This window comes from Pogona vitticeps, chromosome 1 (genome assembly GCF_051106095.1).
Source record: "Pogona vitticeps strain Pit_001003342236 chromosome 1, PviZW2.1, whole genome shotgun sequence".
NCBI lineage: Eukaryota > Metazoa > Chordata > Lepidosauria > Squamata > Agamidae > Pogona > Pogona vitticeps.
In genome coordinates, this window is record NC_135783.1 from 96,679,383 (window position 1) to 96,702,846 (window position 23,464).

At 42.7% G+C, this 23,464-nt stretch overlaps 1 protein-coding gene across 3 annotated transcripts in view; it reads right to left on the reverse strand.

Moving 5' to 3' along the window:
* Nucleotides 1-2,144: 2,144 nt before the first annotated feature.
* Nucleotides 2,145-23,464, reverse strand: part of NR2E1 (nuclear receptor subfamily 2 group E member 1) — a 34,712-nt gene continuing 13,392 nt past the window's right edge. The window contains exons 3-9 of one of the 3 annotated variants that reach the window (XM_072998143.2): nt 17,485-17,572; nt 14,216-14,451; nt 12,757-12,903; nt 7,385-7,481; nt 6,840-6,989; nt 5,130-5,235; nt 2,145-3,583 (exon numbers count right to left, since the gene is read on the reverse strand). In XM_072998143.2, the coding sequence (XP_072854244.1) occupies nt 3,421-3,583; nt 5,130-5,235; nt 6,840-6,989; nt 7,385-7,481; nt 12,757-12,903; nt 14,216-14,451; nt 17,485-17,572 (987 nt within the window). In that variant the 3' untranslated portion in view covers nt 2,145-3,420. Of the gene's footprint in view, nt 3,584-5,077; nt 5,236-6,839; nt 6,990-7,384; nt 7,482-12,756; nt 12,904-14,215; nt 14,452-17,484; nt 17,573-23,464 lie in introns of all 3 variants that reach the window. The other 2 variants (XM_072998145.2, XM_078385226.1) reach the window with 2 other exon arrangements.

Consider the following 23,464-nt stretch of genomic DNA (forward strand, 5'->3'; position numbering starts at 1 on the left):
AACAAAGCCAAATTAAGTTTGCACAGGTTTTACAGGGTGCACTAACGATTCCAAGCATTTTAAACAGTTTTTGAACATTTTAAGACACATTTAAAATAGCGAAAACGGACATCGCTAAGCGAAACAGGGGGACCTAAACTGTCATCGCTTAGCGAAGCAAGGTCCCGAACATCGTTATGCGAAATTTCCCCATTGGAAACATTGCTAAATGGAGCGCAAGATCACTCCAAAAGCCTCATCGCTAAGCGAATACATTGTTAAACAAGGCAATCGCTAAGCGAGGCACCACTGTATCTGGCTCTGAAAGGTCAAGGAAGAAATTATTTAAGAAGGACTATGCCACATATAAGTCAACCTCCGATCCCCCAGGACACACTCTGTGACCCCCCAGGTTGGGAAACATTGTTCTAGAAGGACAGTGTTTCTAGAAGGAACCATTCTAGCAGAGCTGAAATGCTTCTCTAAATTTACAGAATATTCAACAAATAATAAATATGCTTGAGGAGTTTGAATAAATAAAAGATTGTTGATATTTTCTAAAGATGATATTCACATATTTTTTGTGTAGACCATAGTCCCAACCATAACTTCACTCAATAGCAGATGCTCCTCTAGAAGTCTATACTGCCATTCCCCCCCCCCACCAATTTGTTGAAATGATAGGAAAGGCAAGATCATGGCTTACAAATAGAAGTACTACTGGAGGCCCTCTCTCAAATGCTCTAGAATGGATGGGAGAAATGTAGCCCTCCAGGTGTGGAATGTCAGTTCTCATCCACCCTAGCTAATACAGTGAATAGTAAAATATGAGGGCTGATACTCTGTAGGAGTACCTGGAGAATCGCTGGTCTTTTGGTCCTGTTCTAGAAAACTAGCTCCATGAATAACTTGAACGTTGTAGAGAGTGGTTTTGCAACTTCTACTAGTCTGAATTAGCCGCCTCAGTGGGCACAAGTTCTTATAGTTTCTTAAGGACCTTAACAAACTGCTCTTAACCAAACTTACTGCTCTGCCCAACATTGGGCCCTCCCACCACTCAGGTTCTAAATATGGATACTCCTATCTAAAGATGCTCAGGTATTTCAGAATGTCAATATTTATGGTTGCTCCAGTGTCCGTTTTACCTGTTGCTTACCTTACCTAGCATGCGCCTGTGGATTGCTTTTCGGCTTTCCCCATCTTGGTAAAATCCACAAGATGCTTCTTCTTTTCTTTTTTAACAGCACAACTCCACCAAGCCTTGAATTATGATAAATTTACTGGCTTGCCAGTTATCTGAAAATACAATCTGAATGGACAAAAAAATCTGTTAGATTGCATTTACTTTAGGAAGGGTGTTAAGCCAAATTAGGACATTGGTACTTCTAACTGAACACTGTATACATTGAACTGAAGAGATTGACAGAGTTTCAGCTGGATCTTCTGGAGCTCAAAGTTGGCAAGCTACTGAGCAATGGCCTTCCTGATGGAAATTGTGGGAAAGTGGCACACTGAATTTTCTTCTCTGACTCTAGGATTCAGAGAACTCTTACATGTACCTAAGATGCTCTTTCATGAGGTTGCTCCTTTTTCCTTACTCTGGTCTTGCAACAAATACTACTCTAGTATGTTCAAGAATAGAAGCCTTAAAACCTTGGACGCAAGTGTGGAACACTATTTCTACCACTTTGGATTTCTTGCATCTTTATCCTATAAAATGGGTTACTGCACACAGAAGGTTTCCATATTTGCAGCTGGGAGAGAATTGAACTGCATATATAGGAAACATTAGGAAGTCAGGTTTATCAGGTGGGATAAAATTCTCACTCAGGTTGATTCTGGCAGAACATCAGCAAAGTTAATTCAGAGCCAATTTTTATCCAAAGTTTCTCTTATTTGATTAACTGATTGTCCACCAGTTTGAGAGGGAACAAGGAGGTCTCGCTGGATTCTAAATGGAAGGCCTTTCCTTTGGATAAAAGAGTTGTTGCAAGTTACTGTAGTGCAGAATCCTGGTTTGAAAAACCATTTGTGCACACATTTTAGCATGCTTTTTAGGAGATTAAAGAGCTGTAAGTGGTCATGTTATGTTTTGTTTGAAGGACTTACATTGCTAGGCACTGACAGCATTGGTGGGTAGTAATAGTTAATCAAAACTCATAGCATTTTAAATGTAATATATTTTTTATTCTTTGTAAATACAATGAGTACAACCTTAACTTCACAAATCAGTTAATCCACTTTTGTACAAGAGAAGTTTTACTCATTCTATGATACTTCCAAGTGCTTTCTCCTTCTTCAGTGCTAGTTTCTAAAATAAAAACTTAAAAAGTACAGTAGTTATTTTTTAATTTTTCCTAAGTTTTCCATAAGTATATTCTCACCAAATTAAGCAGCTTATAATACATATTTTTGTGGGGTGGACGGGAAGGTATTCAAGAGAGCAAGGCTTTTATTGAAATCTGGAATTTTCTAAAAAGCCACTAGAATCTCAAAGACCATTAGGGTTGTATTGATCAACCATCCTTTCCATCTTGCTTAGAGTGTTTCAGACTTTTTACTGTAAGTTAGGTACCTTCTTATACATCTCATTGACAAAGAGTTTGGCCACCGTTGCCTTTGGTTTCAGCACTATGCCTGTGGGACAGCAATCAGTTCTACTATATCAATCCTGTCTGCTTCTTATTTGGTTTTGCTGTTCAGTCTTCATTTAATGTGCATTTTTTTTAAAAATTGTTTTTTAAAGCTCTTCTGTCTGAGATGTCAAACGGAATTGAAATTTTCGCAAGACTTAGGCATAAGTCCACCTTTTTTTTTTTTTAAAGGAGACTTGGCCTATTGAATCTAAAATGTATTTGCCAAAATAACCACTTTTTTAAAATCCAAGGGCACTTATTATATTTTACAATTGAAGTAAATGTTTGGATAACCTGGTATTCAGTGTCAACTCTCATATAAAAAGAATTCAGCAAACAACATTAAAAGAAAAAAAATACATTTCTGAAGGCCACCTCATGACACATTACAACAGAACAACGTTTGGTTACCCAATTTTTCAAAGTATGAAAACAAACAAACAAACAAACCCTAATGTACTTTCTTCATCCCATCATATCTGCCAGCTAAACAGCAGACTAGCACAGCCTTTGTTAACTATGAATGACAACTGAATTAGCTCCACCAAATTGCTACAGGAGAAGCGGCTGCCAAGTTCAGACCACGGCCATTTGTGGAGCACAGTATTTCTTCCAAAGTCTTAAGTTGCTTTGTCCAAAATCACAGATTTGTGCGTTACTGGGTTTATATTGTCAATAGGTTAAACGCTTCCAGTTTCAGCTCCTTGTACGCTGGGTGAGCTAAAGCTTGTTCTCTGCTGATTAAAAAGTTCCTCCAGAATGGCCATCCCAATCCTTTTTCCTTTTATGCTTCCCCCAAGTTTGTCTATATGTCACTGGATTTATACATATCTGAAAGCAGTCTTGTAATTGGCACATTCCCGATGGTTTTTTTGAAAAAGACTTCTTCTATCGTAGAAGGGCTAATGGAACGTAAAGCTGGCAAAAGCAACAAGAGCTTTCCAAAACGACAGGGTTGTGTGGGATACCTAGAAGGCAAACAGGAAGTTATAAAAGTAGTGCTTATAATAACAGTGGCACTGCAACTGATCACTTAATCCAGACTCATTATGGTGTGCTGGAGTGGGAGACAGACAGACTTCATACCTATAGGATTTACTTCAATATTTCTACCAGAACCCTACCAAGAGCCAGCTATACCAGTGGTTCTTAACCTTGGGTTAATGAGGTGTTTTTGAAATGCAACTCCCAGAAACCCCAGCCAGCACAGCTGGTGGTGAAGGCTTCTGGGAGTTGCAGTCCAAAAACACCTGAGTAACCCAAGGTTAAGAACCACTGAACTATACAATGGGGTCCAAGGGTGTGGATGCATTCTTAAGAATCAAGGAACTTGTGCAAGTTGAGCATAGCCTGGGAATTTTATTTCAGTACCAGAACTGAGCCCATAGTGTTTTCCCCTCAGGCCCACTCCTGGTTTCCCCCTTTACCCTTTTTATTGCTAAACAGCTGGGAATTGGAAACTCTTGCAATCTGACCTAGATCACACAAAGTTCTATGGGAAGCACCCTGTTTATCCTCTATCCATCTCTGCTGTAATACAGTGGTTCTTAAACTTGGGTCCCCAGGGGCTTTGGGGCTAAAATTCTGAGAATCTTTGATCATTGATAATGCTTAGAAATCCAAGAACATTGGGGGTGGCAGGATGATAACCTTTGGTGTCAGGAGTGCACTGAGGCAGATCTTTATTCAGCTTATGAAGCATTTATATTTGAAATTAATGGGATCTATCAGAGCATACTTTGGATTGAACATGCTCTTAAATTATGCATCTTCTGTCCCCTCAAATTCCCAATAATTGAATTCTAAACAACTGGATTATATAGAAATGCCTTCCAGTATCCAGTGAGGTTAAAAGCAGAAACAATGACTCAGGTCCAATTTGTTTTCTCAGAGTATACTCATTAAATCAATGAGATTTATATTACGTATATTATATTTAGATTCACTATTCAGTGGGTCTCCTCTGGTTGAGACTAACAGATGGAGTTAAGCTATTGTGTCTTTAATCAAATATTACAAAGCAGAGGACAGAAAGCCCACGTGGCTCTGAAGGGCTATTATTCCAATAGAATATCGAAAAGAAATGCTTCTATTTAAAAAAGCAAAAAACAAAACCAAACTGGATGGATGCAGAATAGATGGAGCTGTGATGCAGTGAGCAAAAGAGCCCCCACTCACCCAAGATCAGGCGGGTGCACCTTTCTTTAGCAGAGAGCAATCCTGATTCCAACCCACTGTGTCATGTGGAGAACCTGCGGCTAGCCAGATGTCTTGGACTACAACTCCCATTATCCTTGGGCACACTGAGTGGGACTTCTCAAGTTTCCTACCCTTGTTCTTCATCAGGCCTTCACTTTAAGTGTGTTGCCCTTCATTTCTGTTTCTTCCTTTCATCTGCAGAGGCTTCTTAATTTATGTGACTGAGAATGAATTAGCTTACAGCAGGGAATGAAAAGACTTACGGCAGGAAAATTGGAGTTTCGGGGGGGAAATCTTCAGTGCTAGCATCCTCACCTAGTATGAATGTAGCTGTTCAGGGTGAGCTGAGCTTCATCTTGAAGAGCTGCAATGGCAGCAGCATTTCTAAAATTTCTGAGTTCAGAACCGCTATGCGTAGGTACTGCAAAGCAGAGAGGCCATCCTTCACTCATTGAGCATCAGAAAAGTCCAGTCAGCATAAACGTCATCACTGCATCACAATTACATGGTCTAACAATCTAACAGTTAGCTGCCTATGGTGCAAGAAGCATTCCAGTTTACCTTCTCACAGCAGCTGCCCCCTTGTGCCTGCTAGTGCCTTTTGTCTGCAACCTTCACAATCCCACAACCATCCGGGATTATGGGATTTGTAGCCCAACACATTTAGATGGTGCTGGATTGCAGAAACTCAGATTACAGCATTCTGCCATTGGGGTTTACTAATAAGCTACCTCATCCAGAAAGTTCCCAGTGGGTAACAGCTTTTGATAAAAGCTTGGTTCTTTTTTTTAAAAGTGGGGTAAAAATATTTTAACTAGATAGATGAAGAAAGAACACAAACAAACAAATTAACCAACACCTTTCAGTCGAAATTGAAGGCAATATGGAAGTTGCTTGTTTAAGGGCTGCTCCAAATGGAAGCATGATGCTCCCAATAGGCTCTGGATTAGAGTTTATATAATATTAAAAGGATGTGAACACATATATCTTTAAAAGAATCTACACTCAAAAATCCTTTCCATCCTTAGGATCTCCAAATATGGTGTTTTGAAGGGAGAAGCCTTAAAATTAATGTGGACCTTCTTGATTAATCGTAGTGTTCACAATGGGCCATGAGGGAACACCTATTATTCTGTAAGGAAGGAAAGGAAAACCCAGAATATGTAGAAAGGTATGGGTCACTTTCGGATGCTGATTACAATACAAAACTGTTCCTCCTGACCAAGAGACCAAGGTACTAAATTCCTTCACAACTGAGAACACAGGAAGGGCTCTTGGGCAAGGGGAAATGACTTGAATTCTGTAGATTTTTGACCCACACAAAGGTGATATCTTTATCGGGCCATGCAAACTTTCAAAAACACATCTTCATCAGACATGACAGTGAAAAGCCGGGAGAGGGGGAGGCTGGATTTTTATGACCCTTTTTTCTGTTTTAGGATGGGATGCGATAAACAAAGAAATGGGTCTCATCAGGTGATACACTGGTGATATATTTTACTCAGAATAGTCCACAGACTTACTGAGAATTGGAGGGTTAGAAACGGTTGCGCTTCTACCTAAGACAACAGAAGTCTTCCCCAGTGGATGCAAAACTGCATCCAGCCTGTGGGAGGGGAAAAAAGAGAACCAGGTGGTGTTTATGATATTTTTTTTCCACTGGAATATTTTTTGCCGTCCCAGCTGAGAAGAGGATCTGTTCCACAGCATACATAGCATAATAATTAAACTATGATATTTGATGCAATCTGGTACTGCATATAAAATGCTGGCTAACTGCACAGCTTATGGATGCTGCACCTGGTAGCATTGCAATCCTATTGTCCTTGGGTTGAATCAGAAATCTTGTTTCAAGACTGGAAATAAGAACTGATTCTGGAGCCTTCAACTCTCGAAGGTCAGATGTCCAATGTCAGGGACGGGAAAAGGAGGTTAGGGGCTATGGTATGGGTAGAACAAGGGAAGGCAATGAATGCAAGTGCTCCAACGTCTGGTTAAGATTGGTCTTCTTTATGTTCCTCTTACCAGCTTTAAAAGTGACGATGCATTTGAGGCAGGCAAATTCTGTAGCATCTAACCGAAGCTGTCTAAATCTAGCCACAACCTCCTGTAACGCCTGTATTTCTGAGATAATCTTATTCAGCTTTTGAGAATCTGTGTTGTCACCATTCATGCCTAGAACGCAAACATGTGAAATATATACACTAATAAGTAATGAGAAATATTTGATGGCTCTTTTAAAAAATAAAATAAAAATCACATATATCAACAGCTATTCAGTTGTTACTTTCCGAGATCCACTTCAATAGAAAACTGACTATATTGTAGGAAAGTTAGTATGAAATCTTCTCTTGGATAGTAACAAACACAGTAATTTGCATTTAAATGACAATGCAAGCAGTCATGAATGCAACAAAACAACACTATTTGCATTTAAATATAGATTTATAAATGACAGGTATACTCTATTGTTTAGAATGGATTTGTTATTCTTTACATGTTGTCCTTTTTCAGTAATGTATTTTTATGGTAATTTCTATAACAAAGTCATTAAATTGTGCAATTCTTACCCGATACAGCCAGTAGAGTGTTAGCATCAACTGGAATGGCCCATTGTGCTATTCCTAGAACAAACAGTTCCCTCCAAGCATCTTCCAAAAGCATCAGCTGTGATACAATAGAGGTACAATGTAACATGGTGTATAATTTATAGATTGATAAACAATTTCAATACGTAAATTTCTGTCCTTTGAAAAATGTCTTTTAAATGCCCGAACTGTTTCCTCATCCTGCTTCAGATTGGAATATTTTAGTTATCCGTTTTTCATTTTGATCAAAAATATATGAGCATCCATGGATACTTTTTAAAAAATGAGTTTGCATTTTGAGGGGTGCTATTTTGAAGTTGTAGCTTCATATATAAGACACTGAGCAAAGAATACATAAAAATCTTGCACTCAAAAGAATGAAACATACACACAGCATCACTTTGAGCAAATGCCACCCATCCATGGTGTTTTCTTTTCTCCACCTTTTAAACATGAAGAGCTAAGCGTGATAGAGCAGAATTTCTTTTCAATTCGAGTTCACTTCAACAAGCATCATATTTATTTTGCAAGGCCAGAAACCAACTACGTAAGGGCATAGGCCCAACAAAATAGACTGGGTTTAGAACCCAAATTCTACCATATGGGTATTACTAGAATATCTACAGAGCTTTCTCTGTTTGTATTTGTTAAGGTAGCCGTACTTCTTGCTTTCATGTGTTTTGCTAGTATGCTCCCTGTTCATGGTTGCAAATCTTGGTGTGATCTATATAGGCACTGTTGGTCCTGTACTGATCAGTGGTACATATTACAAAAAGAATGGAAAACTTTCCAGAAGTTGAACTGTAGCTACCTCAAAACTTCACCATTGACTACGTGGGTAGAGCTGATGGGGACTACAGTTCAAAAACAAGATCCAAAAGGTCATGTGTTCTTCCCTTCCCTTCCCTTCCCCTCATTTGCTGCAAGGTCGGAATAAGCTGAAGCATGTCAGATAATGGAAGGAATTACAGTTAATGCTGGTTCTGTAAAGTGAGCTTTTACATCTCCCAGCATTGCTTCTACCTACTGTATGAAACAATTTCTTTGACTATCTTTTCTAGGGGTAATTCTGTCATTTGGCCATCAGTTAGCAATGTGTGAAAAGCCCTGCTCTGCTGGGTATAAAGCTCTGCTCCTCCTCCCCATTGGTCAGGAAGAATATAAAACACAGGCCTCAGTCTTTGGGAGGACATGAGTGAGGTGGCTTGATCCAAGAGGGCCCTTATTTTTGAACTGCTGCTGTCTGGTCCTGGCATTGAGAGTCCAGTAACCTGGAGCACCAACTCTCAAAATTTCTGCCCATCTTCAGATGGTGATAAAGTTAAGCTCTAGGGAATAACCAGGCCCAGACACTCTGCTTGTATCTTCTCTGTCCTGGTCCTGGTCAAGACAAGACAGCCCTCCTTGAACAGAACTTGGGAAAGTTAGTTTTTGCACTACATTTCACACCATCAGAATCTGGAAGCTGTAGTCCAAAAGGGCAACGCTTGCATGTTCTGAGCTGAAAACACCTGTGACTTCCATAATTTTTACATTGTTTTTGAGTGACTCATCGGATTGATTTTTTGCTTTCATTTAATGGTGTTTGTGGCCAGGAGGACATTGCTCCTATTTTACTTCTCCTAGGATGGTGTTGTGATTACTTGCACTGCAATTCTTTGTTCTTGTTGTTATTGTTGTTGTTGCAATTGTGGTACTAATTGCAATATTAAAGTTGCAGTCCTAAACATTATTGTTTAACCATAAGTTTTAGTCAGCCGGGCGGGCTTTGCCTCTGAGAAACAAGGGATGCGTTAGGGTTGCAAATAGCATGATCGTAACGGTACTAAGAGCATCTTCATCTTTCTTGCTGTCTCCTTCATTATTGGCTATGCTCATTGAAACAAGAATTTGCGTTTGATAGAAGGGAAAGAACAATAGAAGGAAGATATGCAGACCAAAGTCCACAGTTTTGAATTTGGGCTAAGCTGAAATTTAGCAATTTACAGAGGGGTCTCTAAAACCCAGAGAGGATAATGACACAGTTAATGAAATCCTTGGGCTTTTGGGTGGGGAGAGGATTAATTCCACATAACAATTCGTGAAACTTGTCTTTAATTTTGAATGCTAGATATGCAGCCTGTTCATTTAAAATGACAGGATAATCTGATTCCTGACATGGATAATAGGTCTATTTTACAGAAATCTGTTCAGTGATAACTTTAATCTGCACTAAGCCACTCCTAGTATATTGATGGGACTCTCATTCCTTTCAAAGCCTTCCTCCAAACCTCTTCCCTACTGCTCTTACTCCTAAGTTGCAGTCACTCAGTGGGGATGCCCTTTTGGAGATAATCCTCCAGTGAAAGAAACTGAGCCTTGTCTTAAGTCAGAGATCAGAAGCATATGGTATTTTGGGGCCACAGCTCCCATCCGGCTCTTGCCGATTTCTATGCTGGCTAGCCACGATAAAAGTTATAATCCAGCAACATTTGGAGGACCACATCTCCCTGGTCCCTGCCTTACATAAAGGTTGTAGCAGGACTAGAGCAGTGAAAAGAGCCGTGTTTGCCAAGGTTACTCTTCTGGAACTATAACTCCCAGAATCCTCCAACCTGCATAATTATTGGCCATATTGGCTGGGAGATTCTGGGGACTGAGGTCCACAAATGAAACCTTCCGAGTCTCTGGGCCTTAGGAGTTGGGGACTGCAGAGAAGAGAAGCATACCCTCTTCAGTAAGATAGGAAAGAAGAGGAGAGATCCACTTCAGACAGAGGTTGTAAGGATGAGGCCAAGGAATTGGTTGGATTTGACAGTCTTGATAAAAGTAGTTTTGATGCCCCTTGCCTTGAGAATGTGCACATTTGTGACTACATTTTGGGCATTTTGAAGAAAGAAATGACACAAAAGGCAATCTTCACATTTTAAAATATTAACAGCTAAAATGTGCAGAACCAAGGCAGAGTGGAATACAGGCCAACACACTTAAATCAAAACAGGGAAAACATGTAAGTCTCAGTACATGACACAAAACAAGGACAGGAAGATGATCCTGGTGGGATTTGGAGACATGCAACAGATTCAGAACTGAGACATTGCCCTTTCCTTGTGAGGGATCCCAGCCAGCAACTCCTTCGTGCCAAATGCAGCTTGGTCACTGGTGAAAATAAATTAAAACACATCCAGACAGATATGTAGCTCACTATCTGGATGGCTTCTGGTGCTTTATGTTCAAATCAAATTACGTTGTCCATGGGTGTTTTGACTTAAAGTGGATTCTGCCCCTTTATACAGCTGTCGCACTCCTTTTTGGCATGCTGCTAGGGGTACATATGTCTCTGTCTCTGTCTGTCTGTCTGTCTGTCTGTCTGTCTGTCTGTCTGTCTCTCTCTCTCTCTCTCTCTCTCTCTGTGTGTGTGTGTGTGTGTGTGTGTGTGTGATTTGAAGGGCTATGCAAATGGTTAGTTCATACCAAAATAAAGTTGTGGGCAATGTTATCTGATGTGGTAACTCTGTGGTGGGTTGTGGCATTGAAAGGCATGACAGAGAAACACCCCCCCCACACACACGTTTTCATCTATGCTAGCATTTTAAAATTTTTAAATACAGTATATTTTTTCCTATTGATGTGGCACTATTTTAGATAAACAAGATGCACTGGTGATATTATGTGTACCATGTGAGCATTGCTGCTTCACTATGTCACTTACTTTATTTAATAATATTTTTTTTTTAAAAAGGAAAGTTGTCGCAGTCCACTGAATGATGTCTACGGGAAAAGGTAGGATGGAACGGAGGGTGCTTGGTGCACATCAGCAGGGCAGCAAGTTCTGTCAGGCTACAGCTACCACTGATCAGGCCCAGCTCCTGGTGGCCATTTTCCAAGCCTCCCTTGGGGTAGCCACGCACATGAACGTGGTGTGTGGTTTTGCCATTTTAAGACTATTTCACCCCCCTCTGGTTCTGCTTCCTGTCTGAGACATGAAGCCTTTTTAGAGATCTAAAGTGCCCAGATCACTTTCGAGTTCTAAAGGTAGGGCAAGTATGGGGACTTCAAAATAACCAGTGAGGCTAAAATCGCCTTAAAATGGCAAACTGCATTTTTGAATTGGCGTAATGTGGAATGGAGGATCAAGAATTTAAGTTACTCAATTTTCTGTAGACTTTTGTTTCTGGAGAATCCTGGGGGATGCAGTCCAAGTGTACAAAAGAGCCTAGTGTATATCAGGCTCTCTTGTTTAAAGTAAGTTCCAACATGGAGGCTGGAGCATTGTAGAGTGAGGCTGGAATCAGATGGCATCTGATCAAGTTGGAAAGGGTCCCTTTCTTGAGTGGTCTCTCATGAAGCAATCCTTCTGTCCATGCAGGTATCATTCCAGTCCAACTCCAAAAAGGATTAGCCCTAACACTGAACCAAAAAGGTCCAGCTTCGGCATGGAGCATATTTGGGTTTCTTTGTGATCTCCACGAGGAAAAAGCTTGCACCAAACAAGGCCACAAGTGGTCCAAAATTTGACCTCTTTTACCCACCTGATTTCACCTTCAGGTTTCCCTCAAGATGATGTAGATTTCATTGTCCTTCCTAGGCTTGGTAGATAAAAGAGCTGCCAGCCACTCAGCTCCTTCCTCCATTGCTGTATATTGAAGCACGTGTCTGATCTAGTGTGTAAACTAATTTTTTCTCAGACTTGTCTGATACAGGGTTTGCCATGTTTTTTGTGCGCCTCTGTTCCTGGCCAAACAGAAGTCATGTGCTTTGACATAAGGCAATGGGGAGGAGGTGTAGAGTGACTGGAAGCTCTTTCACCTAGCAAAATTACGAGGGACCTGAGGGGAACACCTGAACTCTGCTGCCCCAACAGAACTTGCTTTAAGTAAGAAAGTCTGGCCTGTACAAATAGCTCAGATTGTGAGGACTGTTCTGTTTCCCCTGCACTTCTTCCAACTCTGCAGTGAACGATCTGATGAACAGTCCTGTGGGACTCGACAGTTTCCTTTTAGTGAGATTTTAGTGGTCTAAGAGTGGTATTAGCAGGCTGGATGTCTTGGTGAGTTAGGTATCTGGCTAGAGACTGGTAGTTCAGTTCCCCACTATGCATCCCAGAAGAGCCAGCCTGTGTAGCCTTGGGCAAGCTGCACACTCCCAGGATGCCCCCAAGCAGAAGGAGATGGTAAACCACTTCTGAGTATTCCCTGCCAAGAAAACCCTGAAAAGGGTCAACATAACTCAGAATTGACTTGATGGCACACAGTTATTATTATTGATAAACTTATTTCTCACTTTTGTTTTTGTAGAGCGACCAATTAATTTTTAAAAAACATCTTTTCCAACTCTGCCTGCCCCAGCCCCCAAATTCGATATAGAGATCTTACCTGATCTTGTAACGAGAGAGTGGAAAAGGCTGGAACACTCTTTGCCCACTTGATGCTCATGAACAGAAGCCTTGCCGCAGACTCGCACACAGATTCAGTAGCCACTTCATAGAGGTACATGGGAGTACCGCTCACTTCATGTGGGTACTAATAACAATAACAATAAAAAAAGATGATTTATACATGCAGAAGTAGTAGGCATAAGCTTACAAGGATCTGAGAATTCCCTACCTTACATGAATTGCCTGTTTGTTTGGCGTCTTACTGAGAAGGATTGTGTCAAAGGTAAACTCAAAGGTTTTTCGGCATGCAGGTATAAACAATCCAAATGCAAGGCAGGGGAAACATACTTTTCCAAGCTCAGCCAAAATGTAGCACAAATGTAACAACTGCAGGTCATGATCATATTGCCCTCAGAGAGGAAGTATGCCTGCCAACCTGTTTATTATTATAAACTATATTGGATTGTAATCAATTACTGTAATCCAGTAATCTAAATGTGCATATAATGAAGAGATTTGGATAATGCATTCATTCTCCACTCTTGGTAAACTTATAAAAGCCTGTGGTTATAAGCAGTGAAACTGACTGATTTCAGGCTTATTGCTTAGTTTAGGAAATCTGTCATGGATTTAGCTAGCAATCCTAAATTGTTTTAAAGGTAAAGGTAAAGGTTCCCCTTGACAATTTTTGTCCAGTCGTGTCTGACTCTAGGAGGCGGTGCTCATCCCCGTTTCCAAGCCATGGAGCCAGCGTTTTGTCTGAAGACAATCTTCCATGGTCACATGGCCAGTGCAACTTAGACACGGAACGCTGTTACCTTCCCACCGAGGTGGTCCCTATTTATCTACTCGCATTTGCATGCTTTCGAACTGCTAGGTTGGCAGGAGCTGGGACAAGCGACGGGCGCTCACTCCGTCGCATGGATTCAATCTTATGACTGCTTGGTCTTCTGACCCTGCAGCACAGGCTTCTGCGGTTTAGCCCCCAGCGCCACCATATCCCTCATCGTTTTACTAGGGGATAAATGCCAAAGAGCATAGTTGGATGTTCATCTAGCAAACAAGCACAGTGGAGTGATCATTTACCCCTTGAGGTGGGAAGATTGTCCTCCAGATGTTTTGGACTTAGGTATCCAAAGACCCCCACCAAAAAGGCCAATGGCAAGGGACCCTGGAAGTAGTAGTGGAGGGGGGGCCAAAAACTTGAAAGATCCCTGATTTACCCTGATATATTATGCACAGATTTCACTTTCTCAAAAAGGGATTTTGGTAGTTAATTTATCAGGAGAATAATTGCGGCATAATCCACACTGCAGAAGGGTCTGGAGCAAAAGGTTCCCACTTGGGGAGGCTGTCATTCTCTGTCAAGACCGCAAAGTATCCTGATTACATTCGCTGACATTTGTCAAGACAGTGTTGCATCTCCCATTGATCAGTTCAAGCAAAAAGGGGCTAACCTTTGGCGTTGGCTGAGCCAATCCCACCAGGCTCTGCCTCTCTGATGTTGTAGAAACGGCAGCCAGTTCGAGATTATGAGTTTCCAGTGGTGTAACAGCAGTGAAGAAAGCTGGGGCAGGGAGAGCAGCTGAAGGGAAATGGGGCGTGGCTCCATTGTCTTCCTTGTGTCCTCTGAAATACAGAGCGACTTGTTTCCTTATTGTGGATGTCCTTGGTCCCCTTTCATGTTGAACAGCTGGCAATAAAAAGCCATGTTAGCATGTGAAATGGATCCAGAAAAATAGCCTTGAGAAGTACAGCAGCATCTAATGGGCTGAATCAGTTGTGTAACAAATTTCTGATCATATCTACGTATATAAAAACAGGCTAAACGCAGGCTGTTGTCTGCCATCCATTAATACTGGTATTTCACTATTTGCTGACCTCCTGTGATGTCATGAAATGTAGAAATAGCCATGAAATAGTCTTAATTCTTGAGAGTGAAGAAACCAGGGGAAGAATTTTAATGCATGGTTTGGCTGAAATCATGTTGCTCGGCATACAGGATTACTGTCACAACTAGGGAATCAATGGAAATTATGGAGGAATTGACTCACTGATTCAATGAGCCTGTTCTAGTGCAACTTGTTACACTACGGAACAGGATTTCAGCCATTAATTGGATAGGTAGTTGGGGAATTTCAAAGAGGAATAGGAAGGGTCTGTACTAATGGTAGAGGAAAAAGAGACAGGCACAGGAACATTGGAGAAGAGATGCCATCTAGGGCAACAAAGGGACTGCAAGGACAAAGATTATGTTTTGCAGTGGGTTTGGGAATGAGAGCTGAACTTTACCAGGCACAAAGTGAAATTGATATTATTTAAATACAACCTTAATAGATTTGAAAAAATAATTGATTCATTCATAAACTCATCAGTTCTCTCATCATTATTTAAATATATATATTTTATTATTTATGAGATGAACCCATAGGAATTGTCAATTAAAATTAATCAGAGGTCACAAAGGTGTGGTTCATGGATTGCACATAACGATGGTAGATTTCTTAAGGAGCTGTTGCAGTCTCTCAGCTGTGGAAAACATAGTAGAGCTGGATCCAATTTTGCAGCTCACTGCATAGGAAAATCAGCCATTTTCATGCATCTGGAGCTTTTGAGCTACAGCTTGACCAAAAGAGATGAAGAACTGGTTATCCTTACAGTGCTTGAAAGAGTTTGGTTATTAGACTATAATTTGCAAAATCCTTGAGTCAGCATGGCAATCAGCTATGCTTGCTCAGGGTTTCTGGATGCTATAGTGCAAGAGATATTTCCCAAGCAATACCTCAACCACAATTGCCTGCTCATTTTGGAGCTGATAAAACAGAGGCATGCATGCGTGGAAGGAAAAGGGAAAACAGGCTAATCACAAGGAATATATATTCCCTTTGACCCTCAGCTAAAAAGTATCTGTTTTGTGCCTAACCAATGGATGGACAAAAGGTGGCCCAAATTTCAAACAGAGGGCATCTCACTTGAATTTTGGGGTGAGGTGTGTACCTTGCTGAGACCATGGGCTGCCAATGGGATGCAGAAACTTCAGGCTTGAAATCTGCCCCTTTCAATAAAGTACAAAGTCAAGGTCCCCTAACTGGAACCTGGTGTAAAAGACATGAACTTTGAATTGTACTGATTTGAATTTGAATAGTAGACTTGAATAGGGCTCCTAAGTCTTTCACAGAGAAATCAATTCCTGGTTGAGTTTCCTCAATATAAGCAGTATAATTTTAAGGGGTGGGACAGTCATACTGCAGCTGCTATTGTTGAAACATACAGAGCCAGAAATCCTCAAGGATCCATTGTAAATCACCCAAACATCTACCAGTGAATCCTTGTCCATCTTCTGCTCATCCCTGCTCTGCCTCACAGAATTCAGGAAAATTGAAACAGCCTAAGGTAAGAACAAACTTCACAGATTTGGGGCTAAACATAAAAATGAGAGACAGATACAGACAGGTGTGAAAGCGTTTGAGGCCAAAACTGATGAAAGCAAAGTGGAATACCAATACAGGAAAAACAATGGAAAGAGCAGAAGAGAAAAGGGGAAGAAATGTTGGTTTCCTATCTTGATAATAATTATAGTGTTTTATTTTCACATTAAAGAAACATCACAGACAAAATGAATGGACCAGCCCAGGACAACTCTAGAAAACTGGACAGCTGGGCTGGCCTACTTGACCTGGCTCTGAAATTAATTCCTGATCTGCAGCCATGCCTTGATTCATATATTAGCTTACCTTAGGGATGGGCAATGTGCCTCTATCTAGATGTTGTTGGACTGCAACTCCCATCAGCCCTACGCAACATAGCCAAAGTTGAGGCATGCTGGACAGTGCAGTGCAACAATCTCTGGAGGACTTTACTTTGCTCACCCCTGGTTTGCCTGTGTGCAGTGTTATCTAGAGCTAATATGTGAGTGTGGGGAGCAGATTTACAGCCTCATGTGGCAGCATTGCCCAATTGCAGCTTGCAATAGCATACACATGTATCAGTGAGGATTTGATGAGTCAACTCATCATAAGTTCCATTGATCCAAATGGGCCTACTGTAGTTGTGATTTATTATGCTAAAGTAAGCTGCAACTAGAGTAGGCCCATTTGAATCAATGGAATTTACAGACAAGCTGACTCACCAAATACTAAATGATTTAGTGGGCCTGCTCTAATCTGACTTACTACATTAAGCAATAGGATGATGTTGAATGACCTGATGTTTTAAAGACCTGTTGAGAGGTACTAATAAATCAAGCAGTTATTGTAGATGGCTATAATAATGCAAATGGATTAGTTGAATTAGCATCCACAGGAATCTCCAGGTATATGAATATTTTGACAGCAAGAGTTGCTCTTAGTCCTGAGAAGCCAGGTCATCTGAGAGTTTCCTAATAAGTCCCTTCCACTTAAGCCACTGGACACTTACGACTGTCATACCTTGCAGCCCATCTTGTGTCAACCTATACACATCTATTCCTACTGAGTCCCACTGAGTTCAATATGTCTCACATAGGAATGAAACCAAAATATACTTGGATTGAAAGGACTACCTTTTAAAGGTGAAAATATTTATGCTTTGAAAGGATCAAGAGGTTAGAAATGCTGGAAAATGTAGATGTTTGCAGGGGTCCTAAAGGAGACCCATTTTCTCAGCAATAGTTTTCATAATCACTGTATATGTAACTCGACCATTTCTTGGGAATGAGGGTTTGGGGATGGAAGAGTGCCACCAGTACCGTCTTTATTCATGTTGACTTCCAAGCATTTCTTCAGCCGACATGCCCTGCATTGGTTCCTATGTGTCTTGTCCACCGGACAGCCTCCCTGGAACAGAGAGATTCTTTTATGAATGGAGGAAGAAAAAGTGAATCTCAACAAGAACATTCTGGAAGAGGCTAGCTAAGATATTCATACCTTTGTCCCATCGAGATGAAAGTCCCTTTCTAGTTTACACCTGACCTGGTGCCCTTTCCTAAATGCATTGGCCTTTGGCTTTATGGAAATTCATTAAGAAAGAAAGGAACTACAAGCAGTTTTTTTTTTCTATGACTGTCTTCTCTCACCTGGACTGCAGATCTCATAGAGTGCAACCCCATATACCTGAAATTGGGGGAGTTGTAGTTCAGGATATCTGGAAGGCACTAAAATTGGGAAAAGCTATTCTAGATCCTGGGATTTCCAGTGTGGTGTAGAGTTTAGAATGGCAGACTAGGACTGAGAGCAGAGTTTGAATCCCTACATAGCCATGGAAACTCACTGAGGGAGTGGAACTGGTAAAACCTTGAATATCTCACCTTGAAAGCCCTATTAGGGTCTCTGTAAGTCGGTTCCGACTTGACGGCACAGAACACATACATTCCAGATCCTAGAGAGGTGCGAACTCTTCTTCAGCACCACAGACAGCTCCCTGCCCCACAAAGGCCGGGAGGCCAGACCTAATTATATTGAGATCCTTGACCCCTGTGGTGCTGGTATACCTCTCTTCCCACTACCGCCCCCTCCCCACCACTTGAGCCTGCTCTAGGGAGGTTTTTTTTTCTCTCCTCGCCCTATGATTTCCTTGGCCGCTTCCAGGAGAGCCTTGCTCCTCGTTTTCCGCGGCATAGCATTTCCTTAAATGGGAACCTTCCGTAGCTCACACTCCGCACCTCTTTGGTCTGTGTGAAATCCCCTTAGGACTCGGGGATCTGCCGTTTGTTTGCTACTCCGGCTAAACAGACTCCGAAGCCCGTGGTGGAAATGCACTAAGGCAGCCCACAACGGGAGGTGAAACGAAGCACCCCTGTCGCCCCGACCTGAACCATTCTATTCTAGACTTGGTCTCTGCTTTCCCCACCTGCAGGCTCTAGGCCGGACACACGACGCCTAAAGCCAAGTCACTCCGAGTTACAACCGGGCGCAGCCAACCAAGAACAAAGGAGCGTGACTTGGAGCCAGGTTGACTTTTTAAAATGTGTAATTAAGACGAACTTTCAAAACTAGAAACTGTCCAAATTTCTACCTTCTCAGAATCTTTCCGAACTGTTCAGAACAATTCTGAAAGATTCTGAGAAGGTAGATTTGTCCACGGAAGCAAACTGCTTTGTTCTGATCGCAGAGGAAGCCTAGGGGTTGGATGATTTCAAAGTAAGGCTGGGCAAGGGCTTCTCCCAAACGCTTTGGGTATCGGATAACCCGTCCAGTGTGTGAACAGGACCACCTAAGACTGCAGTCCTAAACACCTTTAGCTGGAGGCTAAGGCCCAGCGAACTTAGAACGACTAGAATTCCAGTAATCATTCTTTGGATCGCTCTGCGCGGTTCATTTCTACCTTAAACGCAAATACGGCTAAATAGGAGCCACCGTTTCCTGGATGTAAGTTTATATTGCTAGTTTCCGCCTAGCAATTAAAGGTTCAAACATGGTTCTCTACTCTTACTCACCCCCATTTTTATTCTCACAACAATTCTGCGAACTATGTTTGAGAGAGTGTGGCTGTCTCGAAATCACTCCATTACCTTCATAAATAAGTGGAGATTTGACCCTGAACCTCCCCACTCTGTCAGTCTAACAACCACTGTTGAATAAATGGGCGGGGGGGGGGGAAGAGAAGGATGGCAGAACCCCTAAGCTTAATTGCGTGGCACGCTTGCTTTTGCATCTTTGTCTCTTATGCCCTAATGTTATTTCCCTGGAGGCAACTCTCATTGATTTCAGCAGAATTCACTTCCAAAGAAAGGTTTGACCGTTACAATAGTTTGTCTCCTTGGCTCCCAAGGCTGTACTGCGATCCTAATGCAGAGATACATATGGGAGTAGCTTCCAGGTAAGTTCAGATTCTCATTTGACTGTTAAAAAGAGATCCCACCAATGAATTCCGTCTAATGCTGCAACCCTAGGCTCCTAGATCGGGAGAAAATCCCACGAAACTCAGCCAGATGTATTCTGAGTAGATAGGTGCTTTGCGTTTTCTCTCTTACTCTGCCTTACAGGGTGAAACAGAAATAGAGGAATGCATATATCACAGGCCTCTTCCTCAGGCGGAATCGAATTTTGATCCTAGCTTCACACATTGCAGCAGCAGCAGCGCCCCCCCCCCTACAGTCAGTGAAAGTATCCAGCGATAAGAGGCCTATTGGCCCATACCTGCCAGGTTGCTCTTAAACTCTGAAAGATCCTGTTACGCTAAGTCGGAAGCTGCCTTGCAACGGGCGAAGCTGGAATCTCGATTCAACTCCGCCTGACAAACGGGCCTAGAACAGGTTCGATGTAGCAGCATCTTTCAGCTTCTAAGAGCAGGCCGGAGCGAATAGCTCATTTATCTCTGGACACTTCTCATAAGCAGGAAACTGGTGCCCAGATCTATTCTTGGATCTTGACTGGTAGGAAATATAGCGGGAAATTAAGTTTGATTACTGCTGCATGAGAAATGAAGAAGGACTGGTGACAAGGGGACAAGCGCCTCCCTCGGAGACTACAAATCGCAGCTTATCTTCCTCTTCCTCCTCCTCCCAGTTCCTGATTCGGACCCCAGGCTCGCCAGCTGGTTGCCCGCGTCTGACTCGGAGGAACCTCTCAGGGGGGCGACTGACGAACAAGGTTCAGCCCAGTGCTCTCCCCGCATCCCTGGCCGGCATCTCTCCTGGAAGGGACGGAGCCTCGCGAGGCCCTCCTGCCGGCGGGGCAGGGGCTTCCCCAGTCACTTTGGCCCCGCAAAGTCTCTGAGGCCAGGAGGAGGGCGTCGGCGTCGGCTGCCTTGTGTCCGGGGAGGCTGGCTTTCCTCCCGCCAGAAGCCCTCCTCTCTCAGCCTGACGCCTTGCAGGTCGTTTAGTAGGACGACAGTTCGCATCAGCGGCCGCCTTCGCCATGCTGCCCTGCGGGGGGGGGGGGGGTCGGGGTAGTCCGACGGAGGGCACCGAAAAGTTCGTGGGTGGTTCTAGTTTGACCTCAGAGTCTTGAGGGACAAAGACTTTGAGGGCAGAGACGGCGATTTGCCTGGGAGGACTCGCGGAACTGGATGTTACTTGCTGCTACTTAAACAGGATGAGGGGAAATGTACCCTTTGGTCTAGCTGCAGGTCAGGGGCGAGAAAAACAACTTTTCTACGCTCTGTACCGCACTGCACCGTACCTGTGTTTAGGGTTTGGGACAGAACATCCATCCGGTCATTTAGGAAGCTGAGGGCTTGACCTGGGTGGAACTGATGGATCATCGGGGCAGATTCCAACCAAAGTTAAAGGCCCACCTCAGCGGAAGAGATGGAGGCGACGCCCACTTCCCATGAAAGGAGCCCAATGGAACCCATCGAGAGGCACTTCCGAGCAGGCAAGCCTCGTATTTATTACCCGCTTCTTGGACTCCCCGCTCGCTCTGATGACACTGGTTTCTTTGCAGATATCAAGTCTGGCGTTGTAGGTCAGAGACACTGAGGGAGGAACACCAATCTTTCCAAAGCATCGGGCAATTGGATCGTAATGAACCGCGCTTTTCCTCCCTGATGAGGAAATGAACAACTTCTCCAAGCTCTGTCAAGCAGCGCACCTCAAAGCCGTCCACCCCCTCCAAGGCGTCAATCAAAAGAGTCTGGGCCCTCTCAGCGTTCCTCTCACGAACAGCGCAACCTGGCCCCTGTTTACCTAGAAGAACATCTCACTTCAGGTTGAATGAGGCTTCTTTCCGACTTCGCAAGAGTTTCCCCTTACAGGCCTATCCTGTGCACGAGGTATTTAGAAGAAAGCCCCATTGAATTCAATGAGATTTGGCTCTTAAGATCCTTAATCGCAGCCTTAATCACCTGCTGCCTCTGTGGGAGACTGGCAATCCGCTCCTACAGACTTAACAATAACTATATGCCCTCAAGTCAGTTCTGACTTATGGAGACTCTTTAAAGGTTTTCTAGGTAGAGAGTACAAAGTGATTTGCCATTCTCTTCTTCTGGGGGCATTTCTGGGACTGTACAGGTTGCCCAAGGCCACATAGGCTGGCTCTTCCCACAAGAGGCACAGTGGGAATCAAACTACCAACCTCTGGCATGGTAGCCAGATATCTAACTCACTTAGGCATCCCTAAAACCACCAAAATCAGAGCGTTTAGGCATACCACTCATACTCAATAGGATGCCAACCCTATTAAAAGCAGTAAAACATACTTCTGCTGCAACCTAGATGGCAATTGCTTGGCTTAACTTTTTACCAGTCATGATTACAATGAACCTGGATTGTAGTGGACTTACTATTCTCTTGCACAGATGTGTTCAGTCTGAAATTTTCTAGTTTTCCTTTATAGTCATCCAAGAATGTATCTAGCATAAACTAATACACCACCCACCCAGGGTTTAAAAAAATACTCAAGCCATTATTTCATACATTAATACATTTGTAGTCGGTCCCTTTGCATGCAGAGGGTAATGTAACTTGTACTATGTTCTTCCATGTAATTAGTGTGAAGGGAAGTTATGTAAGAAAGGAAAGGAAAATGGGGCAGAGGGAGGCTAACACTGATTGCGCTAAGAGCCACGTCATGAAGAAGGTAACAGAAACTGGGAAGTGTCACCAGAGGGCAATAAAGAGATCCCCATGTTTTTTTAATAAACATATTCAAGACAGAATTGTTCAACATGCATGAGTTCTGTGACCTCCTTTCTGTTGTGTGTGTAGGCAAAATAAACTTAAAAAGCGGAAGTTGGAGATTATAGAATAATGGGGCAAGGAGATGGTCTGGAGGAGATGAAAAATTTTCCGGGAGAGAGATATAGTTGTAAAGTGCAAAAAAGAGGGCATAAAGGCTATTAATAGCCCTCCTTTGCTTTAGCCCACGTAATACAAGATGCCCTGTTTTTAAAAATGGGAGTTCCATTATCTTGAGAGAGAGAGAGAAAAAAGAAAAATAGGGCGGATTGAGATGACAATATGGAGCTGGGCTGGAAGGTGGGAACTGAGAGAGAGAAAAAGAGAAGGCGGGGAGGGAAGAAGAAATGACTGGCGTGTGAGTCAAGAGGGTTTTTAATTACCTTTGCCCATCATGATGCCATGCAACACCCAGATATACCACCCAGTATGGTTCTCCCACCCTTTTTTCCAGGAGCAGCAGGCCAGTTCCATGCTGCTGCCTGTTACTGGAGACGTTAAGCCTCTAGCCTATCCATGCTGGCATGAGATATTCTGAGAGCTGCAGTAAACAAAACAAAGCCATATTTTTAAAAGCCCACAAATATATATATATTTCCCCTTGTTTGTTCTCTTCTAGGCTCAGAGGCTGCCACCCACCAAGACCTTGTGCCCAGGACTTTATAGCCTATGAGGAGAGCAAAAGGGATGTGACCTGAGAAGAAGGATGATGGGAACTGGCAGAGCTTCCTCCTTTGAGGTCTGGGTTGGGATTTCATAGTAACGCTTAGAAGAGCAGGGAATGGGGAGGGAGGGAAACTGGGCTTTTAGCTGCATTATCTGTGAATGCCAACCTTGGGTCCCCATGTGCTGAACTTCAGTTCCTAGAAACATGAGCTGGCATGTCCAAACGGGAAAGGCTTCTGGGGACTCATCAGGTGGGAACCTCTGGGTGAGAGGCATCATTAGACGGTGTAGTGCATGTGCCTGCTTTCTGTTTCTGCTCTTCTAGCCTGCCTTTCCCTAGACTAATTTTGATTACTGACTTATTTACGTTCACATTCACACCACACCTTTCCTCCCATGAAGCCAAGGCAGCCTACCTAGTTCTCCTGCTCTCCTTTCTGTCGTC